Raw genomic sequence first — 16,959 nt, 5'->3', positions numbered from 1 at the left:
CAGACAGTACAGTACGGCCCTGTCTCCAAAACCGTAGGCAGCAGCGGGCTCTAGGGCCTCCTCTCACCCCTTCAGGCCTTGAGCGGGCCCACGCCCCAGCTTTCGGCTTCCCCTTACCTTCAGCTCCGCAAGCGCCGCCATCTTGAGAAATTGTCGGTGAGACCGTTCCGGCGCGTAGGCATCGAGGCTTCTCTCCCCCAGCCCGGGCGTGCCGGAAGGTGCTGTGGGGGCCCCTGGCTCCGAGGACCACTCGTGGCCTACGAGAGCCAACGATGCCCGGGAGAGCTCAGAGCGGGCGGAGCGAGGGGCGCGTACCCCCGCCTCCCCCCGTGACCCCAGCGATACGGCCGAGGCCTACGGCTCTCCCCCACCCCAGTGTGAGACATACCCGATCCTCCACAGGTGTATAGAAAACCTACACAGGGCTTAGAGAGAAAAAACACATATATGGCTCAGTGTTCACACTATTCTTTAAAGAGGAAAAAAAACAATGACGGTTCCTATAGCACAGCGGCCTGAACAGAAGCCGTCATACAGGCATGTGTATAAATGAGACTTTACAACCTGTTCTAAGCTTTCGTAGCAGAAACTTATTATCGTGATCTACAAGTGGTGTAAATAGGGCTACAAGTTTCTTATGATGCTCGCCTCGGCACATATCAAACTGCTGTCGTGCACCTATACTCAAATGTCTATCCAAAAGCAGCAACATTTTGAAGGCCTATTTAAAGAGATTCATTCCACCGTAGCTCCCAGCAACGTTAATTAAAGTATATCGTCAAATTGGCAAAACATTTCTGAAAATATCATATACGAGAGAAGCTTTAGATACCGGGTCAGCACGCATTCAGCAAGAGATGTGTGGGGGAACAGAAGGCAAGCTGAAGACGCCATGCACACCACCATCTTTCTCCGAGGCGAAGCAGAAATGCCTCGGAGAAAGCAACGCCATTTTCGGATTCGGGGCATGGTTTTCTTTCTCTCCTTTTCCCATTGGCTGGAATGTAAAATTCCAGCAAATGGGAAGAGGAGAGAAAGAAAAGAGAGAGAACCTAAAAAACACCCCCCGAATCCGGGCTTGAACGGAGTGACACCCCTCTCCTCCAATGGCTGGCCTCCGTTTAGGAAGCCAGCCAATGGAGAAGAGGGGCGAGTTCAAGCCCCCACACTGTTAACATAAGATCTCTCCCTGCGAGACTGCGCAAGCGCAGCCTACGCAGGTCTCGACCTAAAAAGGAGGCAATAGGTCCCGGGAAGTCCTGGGCAGCAAAGATGGAGCAACACAGCTCCCAACAAGGAAATTGCTCCGGCACATATTTCCTTTGTCTCCAAAGGTGCAGGCAAGGGGGGAACCAGATGCAACTGGTTCTTGAGCACTTTGTTTTGCTCAGCCCCTTTCCCTATTAACAGGACAGGCCAGGGACATCAGACACACCACCGGGGGTGGAGCCAGCATTGTGGAGGGAAGTCCCAGCCCTATTCAGGTCCCAGGTGCAACTCCTCCTTCCCATCAACATGCAGATCTCCCCATTCACCACCGGGCAGACCCATCCTGACTCCTGGAGCCCAGTACACCAGCCAGCTCCAGCCAATCAATTCACATTCACTGCACAGACATGCCAACTTCTAAAAGTGGCACTTCTCCACTAGACACAATAAATCTGCGCACAGCATCGCACAGCATTTAATTTCACGAGTTTGCACATACTAAACTCGACCATGCACTCCCCACATATCAGGAACTACCATGGACACACATATCCCCCATGCATTCCTATGGGTGGGCAGGCCAGTCGCACCACATGCACTCAGAGAGCGCACGCACTTTACACTGGCCTCAGTGCTAAAGTGCGCAGAGACCAGAAATCACCTAACATCATGTCATTATTAAAGGCAAAAAGTTCAGGGGTGCGAATCTATGAAAGACACCCCAATACTGGAGAAGAACAATAGTTACTTACCTGTAATCTGTGGTTCTCCAGTATTGGTGTCTTTTATAGATTCACATGAAACCCGCCCGCATCCCCTCAGAGGCTGGTTTATGCTCTTATCTCTTGGTTACACTCTTGTGCGAGAAAATCTGAGAGCCTGAGCCTCTGAGGAGAACATTCTGGTGGGTGCTGTCGCCTGATTGGCTGCAGTTTGGACTATGTATAATGACTATGATAGTCATAGATGTGGAACTTTTTTCTTGGTAGCTTTGGGCTACTTTACTTCCTGGTTTCATGTTACCAAGGTTTTTTGGTTATTAAGGGCATATTTGTTGCTTTTGTATGTACCTCGGGACTCCCACTCTGACGACGGGGAATGATTTAGGCATGTGAATCTATGAAAGACACCAATACTGGAAGACCACAGATTACAGATAAGTAACTATTGTTCTTATTACCTAATGACTTTTGTTGCATTTCTGCCTTCCAAATGTAAGACAATGTGTAAAAAAGAAATCACTTCGAAAAGTACCCAGAATTTTACAGATGTGCAAATAGCTACGGTGTCTAAATTCTATATTTTGTTCCCATTTCAGAAATACATAGGTGTCTTTCATACCGATGTTTCACTATTTATATATTTCCAAATAAATTGCTATATACCCGGTTCACAATAAAACATTGCAAGATGCTGCTCAGTTATTTGCTACGGGTTTGTCGGGTTCTTGGTGAAACTACAAGTCCTTTATATCTCCACAACCAGAAGGGTCCAGCGGATGTAACGGTATATTTCTTTAAAAATTCTGTCATACCTAGAAGAAGTTACAGGTGGAAACATTGGGACTAATGGCTGTGTTTTCAACTAAATTTCAATTTATCCTATTTTCAACTGTTTGTTTCTATAAAGAAGCCTTGATGGTTCTACACAAATGACCCCTTGCTGAATTCAGAATTTTGTTTACTTTTTTTAATGTATAGCTATCCAGGATCCATTATTGTTTGCATACCCCTGTATACCATTAACTGGAAGGAGGTTGAAGCACAAAAAATAGTAAAAATAGGCTATGTCCCAGTAAAATGCCAAAACTGTAAACAAAAAATTGGTTTTCTGACTAAAGTCACTCTTTCCCTGAAAGCTGGGAAGATGGTGATTTCAGCACCACAAACCCTTTGTTGATACCATTTGCAGTGAAAAAAACTGACCGTTTCATCTTCAGCACTTTTTCCAATTTTTCCCCAGAAAAATTACATTTGGGTGTATTCTGGCTAATTTCTGGATCCCCTCCAAGGGAATCAACAATCCCTGGGTACTTTTACAATCCCCATGATGTTGGAAGAAAAGGACGCAAACTTGGCGTTGATAACTTATGTGGTCAAAAACTTACAGGGGCCTAAGCATGAACTACCCCAAACAGCCAAAAGAAAGCGTATCACAGTAGGGGAAAAGGCCTAGCAGCAAAGGGGTTAACAATTGTTTTTCTGATAGATACATCTGCCGTGTGGATTCCTCACCTTGTGAATATCCCCCCTGCGTCAGCAACATTCGGAAATTCTTTTTGTAGCTTCGCGGCGACGTGGACTCTGACGTCACAGAGGCACGGCATCGCTCGCGACTCCGCTGACGTCACCGACGCCTACAATAGGCCCACGCCGGCGTGAATACATCAGTTCCCTTTTTTCCGCGTCGTCGACGCTAACGGTTTTCTGGGATCGTCTGTAGCCTTTACTGTAACTTTGTTACTATCTAAATTTCTAGTATCTTTGTCTTCTCGTTTTCATCATGACCTCGAAGAAGACCGGATTTAAAGCTTGCGGAGAATGTAACAAAATAATGTCCATTACAGATCCGCATGAATGCTGTTTGTGGTGTCTGAGCTCCGACTACGACGTCGAGGACTGCCAATCCTGCAAGAAGATGACACCAAAGGCCCTCCGGAAGAGAGAAGCAAAACTTCTGGTTGCTAAGTTTAAAGAAGGAAAAGAAAAGAAGAAGTCAAGATCGCAAACTCGTCGTTCGAAGTCTAGATCTCGATCGAGGTCGCGATCGGATTCGTCCTCGGCCCATGCTTCAAGGTCTTCTAGAAAGAAGCATAAAAAGAGAACCCATGAATCCCGACATCGATCGAGGAAAGTCGGGTTCCAAGCCGAAGTCACAAGTGAAGCTGATCGAGAAGGTAGTTTTGTCGGCTTCGGAGGATCACGATGTCGAGGTTGAGGTGTTGCATGCAAACTCACAGAGTTCACCGAAGCAGAAGAGTGTTCCATCTCCGGACCCATCCCATCCTTCTGGTCGGGAGGATGAAGGTGAGGAGGAGGTGGTTGGTGAGGGTGGAGCTCGGATGCCCGAAGGTCGTACGACTCCGGTACACCAGCCCGAAGAAGAGGTCGACGTCGTTTCGACTCCACGCCCTCAAGAGCAACCTGGGGGTTCATACCCAGCCTTCCCGGCTCCAGGTCAAGACCCTTCGCATTTCCTGAATGCGATGTTCGGAATTTATTCAAGGGCTATGTATCCCTTTGGGGCTCCTTCTGGTCCTATGGGTCCTATGGCATATGGTTTGGGTGTTCCTCATTCCTATGCACCTGCGCCCTTTATGCCTTTTATGCCGGCTCCGGCGCCGCATTGGCATTATCCGACTCCGGCGAGGCCTTCGACACCGAAGCCATCGACGCCGAGATCGATGACTCCGATTCCTTCGACTCCAGTTCCATCAACTATGATGCCGAACCCTGAGCGACGTCGTGAATCTCTCCCTCGTCCGACGTCGAGTTTGACGCCGGCTCCGGCTCCGTCGGAGTCAATTGCGGATCCGACGGCTTCGAATGTGAAGCTAAGATCTAGGCGTGAAGCCCAAAGATTGATGGAAGAGGAAAGATATAGAGAGGAAAATCTGGAGGAGGGCGAGCTTCAGGATTCTGAGGACCCTTTTGAGGACCTATCTGTAGCTAGTGGCCTTGAACTGTCACCTGAATGGGACCTTGTTTCGGTTTCTAATGAACCCTCAAAAGATGTGACACCTTATCATGTCGTGATAAAGAAAGCTGCAAATTTATTGAATATTGCTCTTCCATCTGCAGAGTTTAAATCTAATCTGCTCACAGAGGTCCTTCACTCTCCTTCTTCAGTGACTGAACCTTTACTACCTTTTAATGATGCCTTAAAGGAACCAATTTTAGAAATTTGGAAAAATCCTGTATCAGCTCCTGCTGTATCTAGAGCTGTGGCTAGGAGGTATAGAGCAGCTCCTGAAGACCCGGAATTTTTAACATCTCATCCTCTACCGGAGAGTTTGGTGGTGCAGGCTGCCTGTTCCAAGAGATCTACGGGTGCGATTCCGCAGGTCCCAGCGGAAAAGGAGTCTAGAAAGCAGGATCAGGCTGCTAAGAAGGTCTTTTCCTCTGCCAGTATGGCTTTAAAATCCACAAATGCAACCTACTTAATGGGGCGTTATATCCATGCTCTTATGGACACTGTGAAACAATTGGTACCCAAGATACCTGAAGAGGATAGGAAAGACTTTCAGGAGGTAATTTCTGATACTCAAGCTGCAGCAAGACAGGTTATCCAAAGTGGATTGGACACGACTGATTCTGTGGCAAGGATCATGGGTTCTTCAGTTGCGACAAGGAGAGCCGCATGGCTTAAATCTAGTGAGTTTTCCACTGATGTCCAAGCTGCATTGATGGATCTTCCTTTTGACGGGTCTGGATTGTTTGGGAAGAAGGCAGACACTGCATTGGAACGCTTTAAAGATAGCAGAGCAACTGCAAAGTCGTTGGGCCTTCAGACCAGGGGCACTTTTGTAAGACGTTCAAGAGGATTTGGCAGATCTTCTTTTCGAAACTATGAATCAACCCAACAGCAGCCTCAGCAGCCACAGCAGCAGCAGAACACTTTATACAGAGCTTATAGAGGCAAACAAAGGGCCCGAGCTCGGGCCGTAATGTTTCCTCCTCTTCCTCCTCTTCCCCATCCCAGCCCCCAGCCACAGCAGCAAATCAGCCCTAGATCCACCATTCTGGATCATGTGGGCCCAGTGGGGGGCCGGCTTACCCATTTTCTACAAGATTGGGAATTGATAACATCGGATCTTTGGGTTCTCAATCTTGTGGAGAGTGGGTATGCGCTTCCTTTCCAGGAGTTCCCTCCCAATTACCCTCCTTGCCAAGGTTATTGTTCGGAGGACCACCTGCTTCTCCTGCAAGAAGAACTCCTGGCTTTGTTTCGGAAAGGTGCGATAGAGGTGGTTCTGGAGCAGGAGAGGGGTCAGGGATGCTACTCACGGTACTTCCTGATCCCCAAAAAGGATGGCAGGCTTCGGCCAATTCTGGGTCTCAGGATCTTGAACCTTTACCTGAAACAGGAAAAGTTCAAGATGCTCACTCTTGCACAGGTTCTTCAAGCGCTGCTGGAAGAAGATTGGATGGTGTCGATCGACTTGCAAGATGCGTATTTTCATATTCCCATCTTGAAGTCGCACAGAAAGTATCTCCGTTTTACGGTTGGGTCGCAACATTACCAGTTTGCGGTCCTTCTGTTTGGTCTTACTACTGCGCCTCGAGTCTTCACCAAGGTGATGGCGGTGGTGGCAGCACATCTCAGGAGGTCTGGGATACATGTGTTCCCGTATCTGGACGACTGGTTGATCAAAGCGGAGTCGCCGGAGAAGGTGCTCTATCATCTGCAAGAGACAACTCAGTTGTTACACAGGTTGGGTTTTTCGATAAATGTACCCAAACCTCACCTGGTGCCCTCCCAGCGCAACCTGTTCATAGGTGCTGTACTGGACACAACTGTATGTCGTTCATTCCCTCCTCTTCAAAGGATTCACGACATACAGGAAATGATTCCTTTGTTCTGCAATGGAGCGGTCGTTCCAGTCCTGAAGGTTCTTCGCCTGCTCGGTCTGATGGCTTCTTGCATTCTATTGGTCAACCATGCACGCTGGCATATGAGGGCACTTCAGTGGTGCCTCCGCAGGCAGTGGTATCAGCACCACGGAGATCTCAGGGAGTCTGTGAGGATCTCCAGGGAAAGTGCAGCGGATCTGACTTGTTGGAGCGTGGAAGGCAATCTGTCGCAGGGAAAGCCTTTTCAACTTCCTCCATCGGTGGCCACAGTAATTGCGGATGCATCCACTCTCGGGTGGGGTGCTCATCTGGGGGACCTGGAGGTCAAGGGTCTTTGGTCTCCAGAGGAAAGGTTGCTTCACATCAACCTTCTGGAATTACGGGCAATACGTCTGGCGCTCAAGGCCTTCCTCCCTTCCCTTCGCGGTCGATCGATTCAAGTCCTGACGGACAACACGACCGCGATGTGGTATGTCAACAAGCAGGGAGGAGTGGGGTCGCAGTGTCTCTGCAAAGAGGCTCTGCGTCTCTGGTCCTGGGTTCAGGACCACCAGATTTGTCTGATGGCAAATCATCTGGCCGGAGTTCTAAACGTGCGAGCGGACAGTCTGTCGGCAGTTCTCGGCCGACCACGAGTGGAGGCTTCACCCAGAGGTGGTATGTCATGTCTTTCGGACGTGGGGGACTCCTCAGGTCGACCTTTTCGCTACTCGCGAGAACGCTCACTGCCTGTCTTTCTGCAGTCTCCAGTATCCGATGCAAGGAGCTTTGGGGAACGCGTTTCAGTTGAGTTGGGGAAATCAACTCCTTTATGCGTTTCCTTCCATACCTTTGATTCCTCGGGTTCTGAGGAAAATTCGCCAAGACCGGGCCCAAGTTATATTGATTGCCCCGGATTGGCCAAGAAGGGTGTGGTACTCAGACCTTCTCCACCTCTCCTCTCACCTGCCGCTCCGTCTCCCTCACAGGGCAGATCTCCTCTCACAGATGGAGGGGCAGGTTCTACACCCCCACCTCCAGACATTACACCTTCATGCCTGGAGATTGAACGGGGCAACCTGAGTTCTTTTTCTCTCCCGCCTGACGTGGTGGATGTCATCTTGTCAGCCAGGCGTGACTCCACTAAGTCCATCTATTCTTATAGGTGGTCAAAATTTGTTACTTGGTGTGGGGAGAAATCTATAGACCCTTTGAGAGCCCATTTGTCTGATGTTCTCCAGTTTGCCCTTTCTCTGGTGCAACAGGGTCTTGCCGTTGCCACAGTGAAGGGCTATCTTTCAGCGCTGTCGGCATTTCTCTGCTTGCCTGATCAGCCTTCTCTTTTCAAATCTCCTGTGGTTTTAAGATTTTTGAAGGGCCTCACAAATAAGTTCCCCTACTCCTTTTATTGTTCCTCATTGGGATTTAAATCTTGTATTGACCTATTTGATGGGTTCTCCCTTCGAACCCTTGCACAAGTGTCCCTTGAGACTTCTTTCTTTTAAAACGGTCTTCTTGGTTGCAATCACCTCGGCAAGGAGGGTGAGTGAGCTTCAAGCTCTTAGTTCCAGGCCCCCATTCTTGTCCATTCATGCTGAAAGAATGGTTCTCAGGACCAGGGCTGCTTTTCTGCCTAAGGTGGTAACTCCCTTCCATCTAGGACAGTCCATTACCCTTCCTACCTTCTATCCTCCCCCACACCCTTCCAAGGAGGAGGAGAGGCTTCATCGCTTGGACCCAAAGAGAGCTGTTAGTTTCTATCTTGATAGGACTAAAGACTATCGTATTGACGATCAGCTCTTCGTGGGTTTTGCTGGCCGCAAGAAGGGCAGAGCGGTGCACAAGCGCACACTTTCCAGATGGATAATCCTGTGCATCAAGATTTGCTACTCTCTGGCGGGTAAGGACCCTCCTGAGGGTATTAGAGCACATTCAACTAGAGCAAAGTCTGCAACATCTGCTTTGTCTAGAGGTGTTCCAGTTGAGGACATTTGCAGAGCGGCGACTTGGGCCTCCCTCCACACTTTTGCGAAGCATTACTGCTTGGATACCGAGGTGAGGAGGGACGGTCATTTCGCGCGTTCTGTCCTCCAAGATTTCCTGGTATAGCAGAGTGGACACCCTCCTCCAGGAGTGGGGATTGCTGTGGGACTCTATTCACAAGGTGAGGAATCCACACGGCAGATGTATCTATCAGAAGAACAAGTTACTTACCTTCGGTAACGCTTTTTCTGGTAGATACAATATCTGCCTGTGGATTCCTCACTGACCCACCCGCCTCCCCGTTGTCCACTCTTCTATACCAGTGTTTCTGTTATATATTTATTTTGTTGTAAAATGTTATTGCATTTGCTTCACACTGTGTGTGTTACCTTGATATTGGTATTGTGTATACTGTGTATATGTCTACTGTAATTGGTCCGTCCGTGTGCCTCGATGGCACGGAAAAATGGGCGGAACTGATGTCATCACGCCGGCGTGGGCCTATTGTAGGCGTCGGTGACGTCAGCGGAGTCGCGAGCGATGCCGTGCCTCTGTGACGTCCGAGTCCACGTCGGCGCGAAGCTACAAAAAGAATTTCCGAATGTTGCTGACGCAGGGGGGATATTCACAAGGTGAGGAATCCACAGGCAGATATTGTATCTACCAGAAAAAGCGTTACCGAAGGTAAGTAACTTGTTCTTTACTTTGCAAAGCCATCTTTCTGCAAAGTGGCAGGGTTCCAGAGGGTGAACAATTACAACGGAATGTATTCAAAAATTAACACGGATTGTAAATGTCTTTGAGACCACAGTGTCAATATTGTGATTCCTTGTGAAAATGGGGCGACAAAGAGTCATGCTTCCTTTGTTGCTTTCATAAGTAAATATATAAACGGTTTGCTATTGCAAAACACTGTTCAAAACCGCTTTGTTTGCGACATTCTGCCAACAAAACACTGCAATGCAAGCTGGCCGCTGCTGCATTTGGACCTTTGTTTCTAGTGAATGGAAATGGGCTATGCTATAGTATTATTCAATAAAAATACTGACTTCTGGTAGCATTTTGAGGACCAATTAGGCCATTTAGAAAACCTGTGGTCATCGTTCTGCGTCGTATTGTTTTCATCAATATACATCCTCTGTTAACTAATACCTTTGCTGCTTCATTAATCAAAGTTTTCAGCTCCTTCAGTTTCTCATATTGATTTCCATATCTTGAATTTAAAGGCGTACTCCCAAGTGACCATTGTTTGTACTATATTTCTTGCATATGAAAAGTGGAAAGAATAATCTCAGAGTATTAAGGTAGAGCACATAGGAGGTCTTCTGAAGTGCTCCACCTATAGCCCAAGGACGAGCTCACGCTTCTAAAATGTGTTGCTGCCGTCAGACCTGACTGTAGTACGTTACATTTGTCCTAGCAGTTATTGTAAATGATTTTTGTTCTCATTGGATTTATCAAGTTCCTAATTAATGCAGCATGAAGTGCCGAGAATTATATTAATCGAAATTCAAATACATGATGTTAAAATGAAATTATAACTGGTAATTCCATTCATAAAACCACAATAATGGCATTACAGGCAGACATGCAGAAGGAAACGTGGTCTCTGCACAGTTATTAAAAGAAATCCAGGAGTTTCAAAATTCCATTCAAAGCCTAGGTCAACTGTGTGAATCTGTAGTCCAGCACATCGGTCCAGACATCAAACAAATTCATTTTTCTGGGGATTGATTTATATTTCGAAGTTTGAATTGGTATTTTTCGAGCACAACCCTAGCTAGAAGCAATGCAGCATTGTACATTGTGGTGATGAGTCCAAGATTCAGGACAAAAAGTTTGATAGCTAAGGGCATGTGACTTTCTTCCCAGTTGACAACTGATAGACACAGCCCCCAACAAGAATGGGTGCTGTGCTTGTTAAGGAGCTGTGTCTTCAGTTCTTTCTAATTTGTATGAATAAAGGTGCAGACCTTTATTGCAACAGTTAGTAATTTTCCTAGTCATTAATGTGATGCTCCTACCAATAGTCATGAATATTGGTCCTTCAGACTTCATCTTCGGTTTTGATTAGCAACATTTCATCAAAGGATTCTTAGTGCAGGTGCCATAATGTCTTGGCATGCATGTATAGTTGTTTGTTAGTTTCCTGTCTCTATAATATAATTAATCGAGAGCGAGTTTACAGGTACACCACTTCATCTCTCTTTCGTTTGATCTTCTATCCTTCCCAAACCTGCAAGTGTTGCTGTTGTAATGTCTTCTCCATTTGTAGGGTCTTGACCGAGAGAATTCTCTGATGTGACATAGAATATGACATATTGTCTTGGTCTGACCTTTGGTGGTCATGGAGAGCACAGCTGCACCAGTGAGTGGTTAAATAAAATAAGCTAATTTACCTTGTGGCCCTACATCCTGCCTCTGCATTCTTTAGCAGCAGTCTTAGTCGGTTTATAGGGTTCAAGGTCATCTAAAGAATACTTACATACTCTTATCTGAAAGATGGTGCCAAATGTTATCCTCCTGCTTTACAACCCAGACAACTGTTTTATGTAAAGAGTTTCAGTGTCATTCCGTTCGTTGGTAGTGCATAATAAAGCATCAAGGAAGTAGGTCATCCCTCATATATTACCTTGTCCACTTCACTTAATGCACTCCTACATGTACCTTACAGCACTTTAGTTACTCGTCTGCAAATGCGCACGCACATGCCACAATCTTTAACAGCATAATTTGTGATTTTACCTACCACTTGCAGATGGCTACAGAAGGCTATAGAATATTTCCTGCATCCCTAGGCAAAAAAGGAGACAGTTTAAAACAATGAATTGTAAATTCAACGGGTGCTAACATTCATTGTTTCTTCTTTTAGGTGACCCTATGAGGTTTCACGCTCACTTTATCGCCCTCTGTTTCGCCCAAGAGGAGGAGATACCACTTAGTGACATCATCAGTGCTGGGCGTCTGGGTACGAATGTGAAGAAGACGGTCCTACTGTGCTCAGTCAATGTCGAAGGAATGGTTAGCTACACGTCCCTTCAATGGGCTGGCCTGCAGTAATCCTCAAGACGGATGGAGTATTACATTGCAGTAGGGCTTCTCCGTTGGTGGGTTTACTCGATGTCATCAACATGGGACAGCCTTCACTGTTGCAACGGACTAGTGTCTCATCAGCCGTCAACAAAAACATGCCGATAAATCACTCCGAGAAACACATCATTGATATGAGGCAATCCCTCTGTCGAGGAGTGTGAGGTGAAAGGTGTCATCAATCTGGGACAGGAGTTCTGTTGAGGAAATGTATGATGTCATCACTTTCAAATCGACATTAAACTGTGAAAGAGTTGCATCGTGTTATTACTATTTTCTGAATAATATTGGCTGAACCGATACAGTCCGATCACAGTTGGAGTAATGAAACCGGATTCAGTGCAGTCCACAGGATTAACAAAAAGATTGAAAATGTTTGTTTATCTATTTAGCATGTTTAAGTACCAAAGAACAATAACAAATTGTTTTGCTTATGGATTTTGTTTAGCGATGATACTTAAAATGTTGAATACTCGCAAAGGAAAATTACATTCAGCAATTATAACCCTTTATACAGTAATCTGATGTTCTCCTCCTGCCCACAGCACTGCAGTAGCAACTGGTATTTCAAAACAAATTTCACAACACAAAGTAGCTAATTGTGTAGAATAGAACTAACACTGCCACCCAACCAGAGCAAATGCACACTGTCTCAGCTAGAGCATCCTAAATTCCTGTTTGTCTTGGAAGTGTTTTATAATGTATTTCTAGCTTCACTAAGCAGTGGAACATTTTACACAGCGAACTGTTTAGAAACAAGTTAGCGTACCATCTACAGAGACTGTCAGTGAAGGGGGACACACTTATCACAGTGGGATATCCTACTGTGAAAACAGAAGAGGAAGGGCACTCACTGGAAGCAATTCAGTGATATTTGAAATTATATGGTTGTTGGGAGAGTATACTGGAACGAGTTGGTTATTAGTTCCTTTGTGAATTAGAGGAGCAAGTGAGGTTTACAGGAAGTTCAATCTGCACATGCTTTTTGCAAGGAAGGTGAAGTGAGCATTGCTTCCACATATATTGGAGGAAGAACAAAAATTCCTGGAAATGTGGTGACAACAAACCATAAAGAAAAGGTGGCAACATTAATGGTTCCTCAGAATGGAAAAGAATGAAGAAAAACAAGACGTGAGTGTGGAATAAGTCGTGTGGAGTTTGGTATATGTCTAAGAAAACTGACCGATCACCTGGACCACAAAGCATGGTTCCATTTTATCCTGACAATTTAAACATATTGATAAAGAGTTTTTTATACTCAAAACATTTACTGTAGAAGGGGTGGTGGGAGCTCTGGCAAACACATTTGGGTCCAGTCGTAGTTTCTGATAGAGACTTCTAACTGCAATTTCCTCACTTTTTAAATATTTCCCGGGCATCAGACTGGATCAGGAAACTTTGCATCATTGCCTCTGCATGCTGGCAGTTGACACAGTGCTGCTGCACACTGATGCTGTTCTGCTCCAGAAATTATGTGTTAGGCTCATGTAGGTGTCACTCCAACTAGCTGATGCTAGTTTCTTTCTTTCCTTGTCACCAGATGCGGATCTGGGTAAAATATTTTATGATGTGCAAGTGAAATTTCACCTTCCAAGATGACCGGATTCAAATCCTGGAAGGAGTATTGCAGGCAAATGTCTGTGAAAGATCATCATCAGGTTTGCTTGTGGTTCCATGGATCGGGCCGAATAGAGTCATGACTTCAAGACCTGCAGTGACTGCATGCCAATGAACCCGAAGGCCATATATACAAAAGCGAGGCCAAGCAGTATGTTGCCAGGCATCGTAAGACTCCACGTAATGACTGGTCCAAGTCCAAAGGTCAATCTCAGTTCCGTTCCCGATATAGAAGCCATAGGAGTCTATCCTGAGATCGATCATCATCCTGCTCCAAATCTTCGGGTAAGTTGAATAAAAACATAAAACATCCAAACAGGACTCAGCCTGTTCCTGCCCCTCTCAAACACCTGAGGAGACATTTGGGCGGTATCATTCCTCTCGGCTTCGCTCTCGAAATTGGTTGACGTCGGAGCCCATCCCGCCACTTGTCCCAGCAAAGCCCTTTTTCCGGGGCCTTGTGCGACTCTCAGGCTGATCCAAGAGTTCTGGCATGCCATGCTTTGACTCTTCGGATCCCTTCTGACTTCCTCAGATGGGCTTGTGGGTCCCAGGAGCCGAAAAGCCCTACTTCTGATAGAGACTTCTAATGCCAGATTCCTCACCTTTTGAATATTTCCCAGGATCAGTATCAACACTATTTACATTGAATATGCATAAGCCGAAGGTACTTATGCACATAAGTGCTCGTGAAGATGTAATTAGTGTTGATACTGTTCCTCTGGCCTTAACTGGCTTGAAATATAGACAACTCCTGTCTCTTCTTTTTTGCACCTAAATGTGCATACTTTATTAACGGACTTCATAATATTACCTGTTGAGACATTGTTACTTAATACATATAATTTACACCAGGTCTCAACTCGGTGTACAGGGTGTCTCTTGTTTGCTTCCAGTATTTTGAGCAACCGCTGGGTTGCGAGAGTGGGTCTTGTCTGACTCTTTCATTATTTGTCATTTGCATGACACAGTATGTCTCAGTAATATGTACATCATGTCACCCTGGGAGACTCCGAATTATTCGGATGATTATATTCAAAGTATTTTGAGTGGTCATTCTCTTCTATCCTCCACTTCTACCCCCATAACCCCAGCACCCAGCACATCCCGAGTGCTCCTAGACAGGCTTGAGAAACTCAAGAAGAAACAAATCAGAAAAAACTTCACACCCGCATGCTAACGGAATATTTGAAATTCAACGTTATTCCATTTGGCCTACAGATTCACAATACCTCTGCCGTCTTCACACAAGACCCCAAACTCCAGACAGGCTTCAGCCATTTGGCAACCACCTGCTCACGGCATTGGATGATCTTGGGTATTGACACAGCTGTTGAGCACAGCCATAAGGAATTGGAAGAAATAGCCAAATTAGAGAAACTATTTCTTGAGGATAGCACACTCACAGATGCCAAAAACCTCCTTGACAGAATCAAAGTTACAATCGCTACATTTAAAACCTTTGAACAAACCAAAAACATCAACAAAATACAGAAAGAAAAAAACGATTGACAAGAAAATAACATATCCCTACCTACGGGACGAATTCTACAACACTCCATACCAACCACCCAAAACACGCAATTGGGGCAGTTACAGACCCAAATGAACAATAACCTTCTCTGACTCATCTAATACCTCAGTGGAGTACTCTGACTGTCGCAAAGGGACCAACACAGGTAGGCGTACAAACAGACCCCCACCACCACTCCTCCTGCCCATTTTTTAGACTGGACCGACGGACGCGGAAGAAGCCGAACCAGATCCAACTTCCAATACCAGTACTCAGGGGAACGCCAGACTCATCGCAAGTTCTATCAATGGGGCCCCCTCAGTAACCAGTAATGGCCATCCTCCTCAAGCTGATATACAATTGCTCCCGATCTTCAATCTCTCTAGACACACTTTGTCTCCAGACGAAGTCACACTCTTTAGCAAAGTCTATTTGTCCCCACTGACCATAGTAATTTCTTTGACATCCAAGAGAACCTTCTCCAATTCTTCAGAAGAATCAGACTCAAACAGTTTTTTTTCAACAGACCTTCAACCGACAATGCACCCTGTTCTCCCTTTCATCCCCCATCCACTTTCCATCCCCCAGCAGCTCTCATGCCTCCTGAAATACTATCCTTTGAAAGACTCGCCCTCCATGAAGTCATGGAAGTCCAGAACAAATTTGAATATATCCCGTATAATTTGACCTTTACAGAGAAACAGGCACTCCTGAGTCTGAAAGAGAACACCCATATTGTGATAAAACCAGCTGATAAAGAAGGTGGGATCGTCGTCACAGACACAGACAAATATATATATTTTTTAATTCTTTTTATTTTATTAAGTACACTTATGTATAATACAATATCAAAAACACAGATCATTTTAGTCATTCACAGACTCAGACTCTTGGAGGCAATCATTATTTTCTTCCCATCACGTATCCCAGTTCTAGATCAGTTGATGATCCATCATTCATGTGCCCACCCCAACGACGATAACCCCTTATGATCTACAGTTTGCCGTAGTCCCCGCGATTACAGTCCTCTATATTTAACCCACAATTCCCACACTTTATCCCACTTTCGGGGACAGCCTCGGCTTTGGTAAATTTTCTTCTCTGCTGAACAGCACCAATCTCGGTCTTGTTCCCACTCTCGCACTGTTGGTAGTTGCGGCTTCCCCATGCTCTGGCTATATTTAGTTTCGCAACCATATCTGCCAGCATCAACCATATTTTAGTATATTTTCACCAAATGGCTTTTCCTGTGATGCATAATATGTGCCAACGGGCATCTATTGGGAAAGCGAGTCCTACAATCTTAGACAATATTGCTACAATTGTGTTCCAGTATCAGTGCAACTCCATACTGTATGAAAAAATGTGCCTCTTCCTCACAACCTCTCGCACATGTGTTTGAGTCACATTTGCCCATTTTATAAAGTTTGACTCTGGTTGTATAAGATCTGTGGATAATTTGGATTTGTATGAATCTAAAACATGCCCTTATAGCTACTTCTCTAGGGCTTTGTGTAATTTCCAACCAGTCTTTCTCTTCTAGGATCCCCATGTCCGATTCCCAACTTTCCTTAAAGGCTAATAATGGGTCTGGAGATTTATTAAAAAAATGTTTGTAGGTAAGTTAAGTTGCCTTATCTGGTATAGGGTCTGCCAATATTCTATCTTCTAGCTGGGCTATCTCTGGTATTTGTTCTCCCATGTGCACGTGCGATGTTAGGGCATGCTTCAGTTGTATGTATCTGAATTTTTCCAAGTTTGACATTTGATATTCATATTGCAATTCCTCAGAGTCAATCATTTTTCCCCTTTTCGAATTTCACCCAGGTGTTCAATGCCCAGTAGGGCCCAAGCACGAAACCCTTGTAGTTCACACGGTAAAGCACCTTCACGGTGCATCCGGGAGCCTGCATGCTGTCACAACGCGGTCCTTACAACGACCACGTTGTGACAACGCATACCATTACTCTGCAAGTCGTTAGAACGTCTTGCGAC

The 16,959-nt window shown here is 45.6% G+C and overlaps 1 protein-coding gene across 1 annotated transcript in view; it reads left to right on the top strand.

Annotated features, from left to right (window-relative positions):
* TSEN34 (tRNA splicing endonuclease subunit 34) overlaps positions 1–12,090 on the top strand; it is a 282,186-nt gene extending 270,096 nt beyond the window's left edge. Inside the window, exon 6 of the mRNA XM_078654976.1 lies at positions 11,617–12,090. Coding sequence (XP_078511102.1) covers positions 11,617–11,804 — 188 coding nt within the window. The 3' untranslated portion in view covers positions 11,805–12,090. The remainder of the gene's footprint in view (positions 1–11,616) is intronic.
* Positions 12,091–16,959: the final 4,869 nt, after the last annotated feature.

The sequence above is a fragment of the Lissotriton helveticus genome, chromosome 7 (genome assembly GCF_964261635.1).
Source record: "Lissotriton helveticus chromosome 7, aLisHel1.1, whole genome shotgun sequence".
Lineage (NCBI taxonomy): Eukaryota > Metazoa > Chordata > Amphibia > Caudata > Salamandridae > Lissotriton > Lissotriton helveticus.
The sequence above is the reverse complement of the archived record's forward strand: the minus strand, read 5'-3'. Positions and strand labels throughout refer to the sequence as shown.